Source organism: Nannospalax galili, unplaced genomic scaffold, assembly GCF_000622305.1.
Source record: "Nannospalax galili isolate Female #2095 unplaced genomic scaffold, S.galili_v1.0 scaffold339, whole genome shotgun sequence".
Classification (NCBI taxonomy): domain Eukaryota; kingdom Metazoa; phylum Chordata; class Mammalia; order Rodentia; family Spalacidae; genus Nannospalax; species Nannospalax galili.
The window spans coordinates 1519695-1531646 of record NW_008344185.1 but is presented as its reverse complement, the minus strand read 5'-3'; the positions used below and the strand labels follow the sequence as shown (position 1 = coordinate 1531646).

General features: G+C 42.3%; 1 protein-coding gene across 1 annotated transcript in view; it reads left to right on the top strand.

The window, feature by feature from the left end:
* The window catches only part of Il31ra (interleukin 31 receptor A), a 55960-nt gene that overhangs the window by 29546 nt on the left and 14462 nt on the right, over positions 1 to 11952 (top strand). The window contains exons 7-10 of the mRNA XM_029567065.1: positions 2649 to 2728; positions 5614 to 5830; positions 10155 to 10337; positions 11790 to 11891. Coding sequence (XP_029422925.1) covers positions 2649 to 2728; positions 5614 to 5830; positions 10155 to 10337; positions 11790 to 11891 — 582 coding nt within the window. The remainder of the gene's footprint in view (positions 1 to 2648; positions 2729 to 5613; positions 5831 to 10154; positions 10338 to 11789; positions 11892 to 11952) is intronic.

The following is an 11952-nucleotide window of genomic DNA, read 5'->3' as shown; positions in this document are numbered from 1 at the left end:
GTCAAATTGAAATATTATTTTTTTTTCTTTTTTCTTTCAACTTATTGATTCTTAGGGCTATCTACCCAAACTTAAATATTTAAATATCTATTTACTATATGATGCATATATAATTTGATTCAAATCCTGACTGGATTACTTAAAAGCTTGTATTACTGTACAGTTGCTTAATTTCTCTATGGGGAGAATAACATTGTTATATCTAGTTATAGGGCTGTGGGGATGAAATGAGATCATGCAGGTAAAAAATCTTAGTGTAGTGGTACTTGCTGAAAGTTGGCTGTTGTCATTGCTAGTTATTAGCAATGGTACCACTATGTGTCCCTGATTGCAGGTGATTAAAGGAATACAGATATCGATATAACAGACTGTCAGGTTGTTACTGATAATAGGTACCTTTCAATATATAGATATTTCAGCTAATTTGTAAACTTTAATTTTGTTTTTCTCACAAAGATATTACTTCCCTCCCTTGATTAAACTGAAAATTCATTATCAACTCATGACAGTGGAAAGTTGACTATAACTATAGAAGACTAATACACTAAAGCTGCATTTTTGGAACTCTATTTGGAAGTCTGGGTCATAGCTGCAGGAAATAATGATATCAACGAAAGAAGAAAATGTGATTTAAAATCATTATTACCATCTATAAAACTAAATGTCTGTCCATGAGAGAAATCTAAGGAGAGTTTCACTCATAAATGCCTGAAACGATTGATTCTTCAATAATCAGGCTATTACGGTCTACATTTGATATTAGTATTGGATTATAATAATGTCTTTAGAATTTCTTTTGCTTACTTTCAATATTATTATCCTTGAGTTGGCTTTCTGCATGACTGGAACAGGGTGACTGTGTGAGTCAGAGACAAGCAGGAATCCCTCCAAGGGTGTGGGCTACATTGCAGCCCTGAGCTCAGGCTGTCTTTGAGAAGAACTTTTCCTGTCTGTATCTTGCTGGCTTGGAGACAGGCTGAAATGAACCAACTGATTCCTGTCTAAGAAAGTTGAGTACTGGCTGTTCTGTCTTCTGACTCAGTGAAGACTGCTGGGAAACTTGAGAAATCCCAGAAGAGCTTTTAAAACACCTCAGTGCAATTGTGATGTGAAGTCTAAATAGTTCTAATCTCCTAATAAGAAGTTTAAACTAACTGATGATAGATCTCATTGGGAGACCCTGGACCTAACAGCTATGCTGTGTTATCCATACTTTGGCTTTTGCAAGAATAATTGTAGAAATATGACCCTCTGTCAATGGCAAAACAAGTTATTCACTTAATCATCCCTTGGTATATTTTTCTATATTATAAGGTTATATGTAGTTGGAGTTGAGTAATTTTTCTTTAAGCTAACCAACCACTTGAAGTTAAGAAGTTCCTTGAAGACTGTCTTTTAGATCTTGGCCTTCAAGGTGGGTTCTATTCCTTGTAGTTCTAGTTATAGTATTTATCCACACAACTCCCTCAGTTAATGACATTTCCTCCCTTCTCCAAATGGCAGGTTACTGCCTCCTGAATGGTTTGGAGCTCTCTGCTTCCCTCTCCTGACAGAGATGTGTGGGTCATTCTTCAGTTGATAGCTCAGCACTTGGACAGTTCAGGGGTGTATCCGAACATTTAACTGTAGCTCACTAGTGATCCACCTGGTGCTTGAAACATCTGTGAGAGAACAAGTGAAATGTAAATTCTTTATGTTTATACATCTTATTCCTCCGTGGCCAGATCATTAGTATCCTGTACACTTGGACCCCACTGTCTTAGAGTATGGTGTTTGCTGGAAAAAGTGGAGTCAGAATTTTTGCCCTTATGTTTTATAGACAACCACGAGAAACATGTGATACTTTTATGATTTTATTCACCAAGGATTGCAGACATTAATCTTTACCTTCTGCTTTGTCCACATGATAAATTCTATTTCTGAATTCAGTGTCCATAGCCAGAAAGTGGTTGTCTCTCTATATGCATTTCTGTGTTTCTTATTAGGTCTTCCTTAAGAAATATACAACTCAACATGGCTTTTTGTGTGGCACTAAGGATTATACCCAGGCTATAACTTCACCCTGTTTTCATTTTTCATTCCTGCCTTAGTTTCCTGAGTCTTGGGATTAGATGCAAGACTAGCATAGCTGGCAATGTAACTTCTTACCTTTTCTGCTTGTAAGATCAGCAGGAAATATGACACCCAGGGAGGGACCTAATGAGGATTATTTCCCTGTTCCTTTCATTTAAAATTTTTTTCTTGTATTTTATAAGTATGCAGACATGGTATAAATTTATATACCTCCTTATGAGTTGAATGTATCATTCCCAGCACATAGATGTTAAATCTCAGAGTACATGTGATGATCACATTTTCATCCAGATTTAGGTGACCAGCTATATTACAATGGAAAGCGTTTTTTAAACCTGCATTGAGTCATCAGACCAATAACAGTTTTACTTTTAAATACGGTTGATGCTAATTCTTCAACCACAAAACGAAGACTTTGTTGAACTTTGCAGGCTGACTTCCTCCTCTCTGCTCATTGGCTTCCTTATGTATTTCCTTCCCAAGAGCATTTTCTAAGCAGGGCTCCCAGCTGCATATCCGTGCCCTGCTGAACCGCCTCCTGTCTGGCTTGAGCATCTTCCTCTTGTTCTTTTCAGCCCCATATGGCCTGGAGCTGTGGCGAGTCCTGAGACCGGCAGATACAGAGGGAAAGAGGAAAGTGCTGTTGCTGTGGAAGGTAGGAACCTCCTTTGGGTTATCCCTCCCCTGCTTTAAAAACATTTGGTCTCTTCCTCTCTATAAACACTCTGATTCTTGATACTTACCTCCTGAATTTCCCTTCCTACGTGGCTTTGTGTTGCCTCAAACCTCTCCATAGGTCACCCTGTAGGTCGTGTGAATGCACATTATAGACACAAGCCACTCTCTTTGATCTGAAACATTGATGTTTGGGGCAGTTACAAAGTGCAAGCCCAAGAGGCACTGTGGCCTTCTGTAGGAAGCCATGGCTATTGACCTTCCCTAGGACACAATGTCAGACTCTGCAGCCTCACCTCACACCTAAAAGGAGCACTGACTGGGGTGTCAGGTTATCTGATAGTGCCAAAACATCTGACACTATCCCTGTGAGCACCAGATGGGCAAGGTACAAAGGTGGGAGAGCGGCCACATGGTCCTTTCTAGGGTAGAAACCTGGGATAGAGGAAGGAAAAGGCAGCTAGGTGATACGGAGAAGAGGAGGAGGAGGAAGAGGAAATAAGGAAGAAAGAGGGAAAGAAACGGAAAAGGAGAGCAAGAAGGTAAGCGGGAAATGGAAAAAGTCAAGCAGAAAGAAAAGCCACAGAAAACAAAAGAGAAGTTAAGGAACTGAGGGGAAGAAAACATTGAGAGAGAGAACTGCCAGTCTCGTTTAAGGCTGAGACTTTGGGTAGGCTGACCAGGCTCCAGTGGATGGACTCACACTTACTGATTGTAAGCCTCAATACATACATATATATGAGTACATGAAATTGAGTTGGGGGGCAGTAAAGGGGTTCAGATACGGGAGGGGATCTAAATATGATCAAAATATATTGTATGAAATTCACAATAATTCAGTTAAAAAGAGAGTAAAAAATATTAAAAAAAAAAAGAAACCCAACCCTCTTTAGTATGTCTGCAGAAATCTCAGGAAACAGTCTGCTATCTTACATGTATTAAAGTTCAGGCAACATAAATTCTTTTGAACATGAAGAAATTACCCTGACTTGCTAAGTGACATCTCAAACCTATTACTACAGGCTTGACACGTTCTCTGCTTTTACCCATCTCCTTGGGACACCCTCAGATTGCAGAGGCACAGACATAGGAAAGCCAGTGATGTTGGGAAATCTTTGAGAATCTATCTCAGATGTAGTGAAGTGTGGGAAGAGATGACTCTGTTGACATCTTTTGGGGGCAAGGAAAGTAAACAATAATGCCCAGATGTCGTCAAGTAGGGCAGCCTGTGAAATAGGTAGCATGGACTTCCCTGCCTGCCTGCCCTCTTTTTCCCCATGCTAGGGACTGGTCTTCTTTTGCCTCTATAAGAGAGGGTTCTCTTTTTTTAATGTTATTATTTTTATTTTATGTGTATGAGTGTATTTATTGCCTGCATGTGTGTAAGTGCACCTGTGTCCTGCAGTGCCTGCCAGAGGTTAGAAGAAGGTGTTGGATCCTCTGGAACTGGACTTATAGATGGTTATTAGCTGCCATGTGAGTGCTAGGAATTGAACCTGGGTCCTCTGCAAGAGCAGCCAGTGCTCTTAACCATCTTTCCAGCCCCAGAAAGGGTTTTTCTAAGGATTCGAGTTCTTTAACAAAGTGCACACTAAAAGACTCTATAATTTGATAGTGGTGAATGTTATATGATTCTAGGGCTCCCAAAAATCACTGAACTATACACATTTAAATAGTGACTTTTATAGATGGGAGTTGTAACTCGGGGCTAGAATGCTTATCTGCCATTGGCAAGGCTGCATGCTCAGTTATCAGCACTGAAAACAACAAACAAAACCTGGCAAATTTAGTAAAATGTGAATCTCCTATCAATAAAACTCTTATTTTAAAAAGAGAATGTGCTGTGTTGACAGATAGAAAGACCTTATCATTAGAGAGAGTCTAGTTGATCCTTTGTTGCTATGGTCAGTAAATTCATAAACTGGGGTGGCAGTGGGTTAAAGTGGCTTAAAACCCTGTCCAACCACACATCCAGTCATTCTGATTCATCTATGTTTGTAATCAGTAACAAAAGTTGAATACTTGGAAGCCCTGTAATTCCTAAGAAATAGTCAACATCCTTACTCCTAAGAATTTTTGGTTAATGGGTCCAAGTTCAAGGCTGAAAATAGAGAATTTGGCTCAGAACCTGTGGGGTTCCACTTTAAACTCCTTACCCAAGGTTTAGGATAGGCAGGGAAGCCCTGAAAATTCTGGGCCTTTTAGTTGGATGTCTGGCCTGGTGCCTTGTCAAGGGTAGCTGGCTCTCTCCTTAGAGGGGGAAAATTAAAGACAAGGGCATAGGTTCTTGGCCAACCCTTGATAACAACTGGACTTGAGATTGGCCTAGAGGAAATACCTGGGATTTTTAACTTTTATCCCTCTGCCCATGCATTACGGAGTGGAACATGCAGAAGAAAGTGAGGTAGCTTGCTCACATTGGCTTGGACAGTCTACTTTTTGGCCCCATGAAACTGGACATGTGTTAAGAGTTGACACCAAGGTACTAGTTAGAAGATCTTTTCTTCTGGCACTGGGAGGGTAATATCACCACACAGTCAGTGTCAGTCATGTTGGAAAGGTAGTCACCTGATTGTAGCTTAGCATCTTATAGCTAACATTACATTCCCACCATTTATCACTGTCTTGCTCCCTTTCTTTTTCTGGTATTGGCAATATTTTTTTTCTTTGGCCAGGCATGGTGCACATGCCTTTAGTCCCAGCACTTGGGAAGCAGAGGTAGGCAGATCTCTGTGAGTTCAAGGCCAGCCTGGTCTACATAGTAAGTTCCAGACCTGCTGGGGCTACAAGGGAGACCCTGTCTCAAAAAGACCACAAGAAAATAAAAATAGAAAATAAAATCAAATTTGTTTTCTTTGAATACAGAAAGCAAGAGGAGCCCCAATCTTGGAGAAAACACTTGGCTACAACATTAGTTACTTTCCAGAAAACAACACTAACCTCACAGAGGTCATCAACAGCACTAACCAGCATTGTGAACTGCTTCTAACAGGCGAGACACACTGGGTGTTTGTGACTTCTTACAATTCTCTTGGGACCTCTCCAAAGGCCATTCTGAGAATCCCAGCTGTTCAGGAGAACAGTAAGTGCCTCTTCCTTGAGTATCCAGTCCTATCTTGTTGATCAAGGAGTAGGACTTGTCCTTGGGGTAGTTGTTTCCATTGAATCAAAATGAAGAGAGAAGGATCCTGGACTTTTTAGTGGTAGGTTAAACAGAATCTGATGATACCTAACAAACCCCCTGAAATAAAGTTCCCTTAGAACAAGGCCTCTGCTAAGAATTAGACTTCATGAGTCACACAGAACAAAGTCAGAGCCTAGCAGCTTTGCGTGCTGCTTACATCTGTTATGGTTCAAGTGTCTGAGAGCAGGACTGAGCCGTATAAAATAGTCATATTTGAGACCTTTGTCCTCAAAAACCAGTTCCTCTCCTGAACTCTCTCCCCAGCTGTTGCTGACCACATCTCCACAATGGCTGAGCATTTGCTTCCATGTTTCCTCCCTTTCCCCCTCCCATTTGACTGCCAAGTTAGGAAAATGCTTATATTTGTACTTGCCAATAAGTTACTATACTTTTTCCTCTTTTGAGACAAAGTCTCTAACTCTGTAGCTTAGCCTGGCCTCCAATTTATGGGAAATTCTTCTGCTTCAGCCTCCTGAGTACTGGAATTACTGACATTAGCCACTCTGCCTGGCACTTAGACTTTTGATGAAGTTGTTTGAACATCTTACTGAACCCAGACAATCTCTTATTTTGTATGTTTTAGAATAGATTGCCTTCTTGGATAGTGCCTGTGTGACTGTGTGTGTGCAATGTTCCCATGCATGCAGATGTGGAGGCCAAAGGCTAACATTGGGTCCTTTCCTTTATCATTTTCCACTAATTTTTTGAGACAGGGTCTCTCACTGAACCTGAAGCTCACTGATTGACTAAACTGCCTGGCAAGCAAGGCCCCAGGGTCTTCCTGTCTGTTCCCAGGGCTGTGATTACAGGCATGCAATACCATGCCTGGATTTTTTTGTGGATTCCAGGATCCAAACTGAGGACCTTATGCTTGTGGAGAAAGCACTTTACCCACCGAACCATCTCCTCAGCACCCTACTTCTTAGATTTTTGTTCAAGAATTGCAACTAATAGAATTCTGTTCTGTCTGTACCTGCAGCTTCTGATTCTCGTGCCTCTACTTCCTGGTTTTTCTCTATTGAACTTAATAATTCTATCTTTTTTAGTTTTTCATTTGTTTGTTTTGCTTTTTTTTAAGGGTCTCCCTCCCTATAGCCCCAGCTGGCCTGAAACTCTCTATGTAGACCAGGCTGGCCTCGAACTCACAGAGATCCACCTGTCTCTGCCTTCCAAGTGCTGGGATTAAAGGCATGCATCCCCACACTCTGCTCTTGTGTATGAGTGTTTTGTCTGCATGTATGTAAGTGTACCTCATGTATATAGTACCTATGGAAGCCAGAAGAGGACATTGGATACCCAGAAACTGGAGTTACAGGCAGTTTTGATCTGTCAAGTGGGTACTGGGAACTGAACCCTGGTCTTCTACAAGAAGAGTAAGTGCTTTTAACTGCTCAGTCATCTCTTCAGCCCTAGATCTATTTTTTAGAAGATGGGAGATACAGGAAAATTTAGCAATTATGCAAGATTTATCCAATGTGATTCTAGTCTGAGTCTGCAGGAACCAAATTGGCATAATGTATTTATCTTAAAATTAGTATTAGTAAGATGACTTGAAATTCTTGTCACAGATGCTGGATGAGCTGACTGGTTATTTGCCTCTATGGGATCCATATTCTCCTCTTCAAAAGAAGGTTGCTTCTACTTCAGCTTTCTGGGTTTTATGAGTCCTTAGTTAATGGACAACCATGGAGTGGTCTGAGGCAGGGCATGAGAAAACATAGCCACTCATGTGATGAGTGGACCCAAGGCACCGGAGCGAAGGAAGTTCGGGTGGAGCCTGAGCTGGCAAAGGGGAAGTAGCTCCTGAGAGTGGTATTTGCTAGACCCATGTGGCTGCTTCATGTCTGCCACAAGATATTGATGGTGTTTACAGTTGAGGTCCTTCCCCTATTTCAAGGATTAAATGCTTTTTATCTCACTCTTGAGGATGTTTTATGTTGAGAGGGAGCACTCAAGAAGTTCTTGTTGAAGGATGGAAGGAGCTAGCAATTTGTCTTAGTAGACAGATTTAGAAACTTCTCTTTGAATACTCTTTAATGAGGCCAGGCCCTTCCTTTTGCATGGTTGACCCCTGCCTTTGTGAGCCATACCCCTTGTGATTCCTCTATTGCATCCTTGGAACTTTAGACCCAACTTACTTCTTCCTCTGAGCTCCAGGGTTGGTGAGGAGGAGGCATATAAGGTTTGGAATGAGTGCTCACCCATCTTCAGGGCAGGATTTGTGCACAAGTCACTTATTAAGAAAATACCTCCAGGGAGACCAGAGAAGTCCCAGGCCAGGCAGGGGAAGAGGCCAAGCGTTATCCTGAGGATGCTGTCACAAAGTACCACAAACTGAGTGGCTTAAAACAACAGAAATTCATTGCCCCATAGTTTTGGAGGCTAGAGACACAAAAAGCAAGTTTGTACTGGGCTTTGCTCCCTCCAGAATCTCTAGAGGAGCGTCCTTCTTTTCCTTCCCTTGCTTCTAGTAGCCTGAAGCCATGGCTTAGGAAGTTCCAGTATCTCCATCTTTCCAACCCTTTCCATATGATCAGCTTCTTGTGCCTGTTTCTGTGTCCAAATCTCCCTTTTGTTCTTTTGTTCTTTCCTTCCTTCCTTCTTTTCTTCCTTCCTTCCTTCCCTGTCTCCCCCCCTTCTGTGTATGTATTTATGTGTGTATATGCATGTGAATGTGTGCACACATGTGGAGGCCCCAGAGGTGCCTCAATTGCTCACTACCTTATTCTCTGGGACAGTATCTTGAAATAAACCTGGAGCTCGCCAATTTGGCCTGCCAACAAGCTTCAGAAACTCTCCTATCCAGTACCGGGATTATGGGAACACACTGCTGAATCCAGATTTTTTTATTTAAAATTTAAAATTTTTATTTTATGTGTAGGGGTGTTTTGCTTGTATGAACGTACGTACATACGTATGTATATAAGTGCATCTGTGTGTATAATGCCCACAGAGGTCAGAAGATGGCATTGTTTTTCCTGGAACTGGAGTTAAAGATGGTTGTTAGCCACCATATGGGTGCTGGGAACCGAACCAGATCCTCTGAAAGAGCAGCCAGTGGTCTTAACCATTGACCCATCTCTATAGCTCTGAATCCAGCTTTCTATGTGGGTGTGGGAAATGAAAGTCAGATCCTCATGCTTGTGTGGCAAGCAATTTACTGACTGAACCAGCTCCAGCCCCTCTTTTATAACCCCCTTTTCCTATAAGGACATCAGGTCACATTGACTACAGGGCCCACCATCCACATTTTATCTGCAGTGTTCCCATTCCTATATAGCATTGTATTCTGTAGCATTGTGGGTATGATTTCATAATAGCTGTGAGCAGGGGAAGGCAGGGAAGCAGCAGCAGGAGCTCTGGGGTAAGGTGGGAATGATGTCTAGGCTCTGTGATCTCTGCACTGGCTCTGCCCCTTCAGCTTCACCTGTTCTTCAAGCCTTAGCTGTGCTTTCCCAGAGCCTTTTTAGGCTGAGGAATTCCCTGGCCTTGTCTCTGGTAGGAGTAGCAGGTAGAGAGTCTCATAAATACCCAGTTTGAGAAAAGAACCCATAAGCCGAGGCTTAATCAATATTGAGACTCTTAGACACACACTCCTGCTGGGGGATTTTTTTTTTTTTTTGACTTGCAGAAATACACAGGAAGGGGCTGGGAGAGATGGCTGAGTGGTTAAGGAGCACTGGCTGCTCTTTTAAAAAAATATTTATTATTTTAATTTTATGTGTATGAGTGTATTGCCTGCATGTATGTGAGTGTACCCGTGTCATGCAATGCCGCAGAGGTCAGAAGAGGGCTTCGGATTCCCCTGGAACTGGAGTTAAGGATGGTTCGTAGCTGCTATGTGGGTGCTGGGAATTGAACCCGGGTCCTCTGCAAGAGCAGTCAGTGCTCTTAACCACTGAGCCATCTCTCCAGCCCCATAAATAATATATATGAAATACACACAGAATTTGCATCCTTTTAGTCAGTAGCTCTCTGTTTCTGGAAACAGGTTGATTTGGGGAAGGTAAAATCAGATTAAGAAGACATTTAATCATCAAAATTATTAGGTAAGGAAAAAAGAGGGGTCTGTAGTCAGAGGGTGAAAGCCACACTTTCAGGGAAGGCTGCAGTGGAGATCCTAAACGTTGACATTTCACAATTTGGCAATGACTAGGCACCAGTGTAGCTGATCATTTGGGTGGGTTGAGTAGCTGTGAAGCAGTCTTTCCTCTCCTTTCAGCCTTCCGGTGCATCGAGGGCATGCAGGCCCGTCTTGCTGAGGACCTGCTGCTGGTGGAGTGGCAGAGCTCTGCTCCCAAGGTGAACACCTGGGTGGTCGAGTGGCTCCTGGATTCCGAGTCAGAGTTCCCTTCCCTCTCCTGGGAACCCGTGTCTCAGGCCATGAACTGGACCATTAAGCAAGGTAGCTGGCACAGAACCTGCAGCCTCCATGCAGGATTTGTTTCATTTAAATCAGCTGTTAAATCCTTGACTTTGATTTCCAAGCTGGAAATGTGAGGACAGCGCTTGAGAAGTTCGGTGAACTGTCATGTTTAGTGGCGTTTCCCAGGCAAAGCTGGCACAGAAGGCCTGTGTTCAGGTGAAAAAGAAGCGTAATCTTTTAAAAATACAATGTTTTTATTGATTCTTTGAAGATTCATACATGCATAGAATGTATTTTTATCCTATTCACTTCCCACTTCTCCCACAACCCCTCCCAGATCTACTCCACCTTCCCTTACCCTCCCAACTTCATGCTCCCCCTTTTTTTTTCCTTTCTTTTTAAATAACTCACCGAGTCCAATTAGTGCTGCCCATATACACGTAGGAGTGGGGCCATCTACTGGATTACGGTTGATCTACCAAGGGCCACAGCCTTAAAGAAAAACGACTCTCTCTCCCCTAGCAGCCATCACCTGTTGGTAGCTCCTCAGGTAGGGCTAGGAGCTGGTGAACGCCTCCCCACTTCATGCTGGAATGTTGACTGGCTTGATCCTGTGCAAGCCTCATGGAGGCAACCACAGTTGCAGTGAGTTTAGGAGTGCATTGGTCCTGTCATGTCCAGAAGACAGAAACATAATCTTAACATCCACCATCAGAGAGTCCTTCCAGATATCTCGATCATCCCGGGTATGATGCCAGAGTCTGGGTCCCATTTGTCCTACCTAGGATAGTCCCTTCTATTCTAGCTGCATATTTGAGAGGGAGGCCCCTTCCCACAGATAACTTTCACTTAAAGTCCCTTCCCTTTGTGAGCCATGAATGAGGCTTTTCCCTTTTAATCTCATCACCCCAACTGTTTCCCAGTGCTCATGGCAACTGTATTAAGAAATATACTAGTGAGGCATGGTGACATATAATCCCAGTTCTCAGGAGACTAAGGCAGGACGAGGTTCTTGAATTTGAGGCTAGCCTGGGCTACATAGTGAGACTTCTGTCTCCAAAAAACAAAAACAAAAACAAAGCAAAAACAAACAAAAAAGCCTTAAGGGATTCAGGTAGATAGAGATCTAGAATGAATGATACTTGAGTTCTCCAGGGTGACATACTGTTGTCAGGATTACATTTTATTCTCTATGTTCTCAAATCATATGATAAATCAATGGTGGAGGAAGGACTGGATTTTTTTTCTCTTCATGGATGGCTCTCTATTTTAATTAAAGTGTCCAGAGTTTAATTCTGAGAGTTAATTAGAACATTTTAGAACAAGAGTAGACATTAGAGAATAGAAAAATAATTCTACATGTCTAAAGTCACAACTCAGTCCATCATTCTTTCTACCCCTCCACAATGCATACTTCTTAGGAACTAGTCAAAGAGACAGAACTCTCTCTCTCTCTCTCTCTCTCTCTCTCTCTCTCTCTCTCTCTTTCAGATAAATTAAAACCTTTCTCATGCTATAACATATCTGTGTATCCAATTTTGGGAGACCAAGTGGGAGAGCCATATTCCATCCAAGCTTATGCCAAAGAGAAAGGTATGTATGGACCAGCCTCGGGGAAGGGAAAGACAACACGGAGACAGGCTGGGAGTGTGGC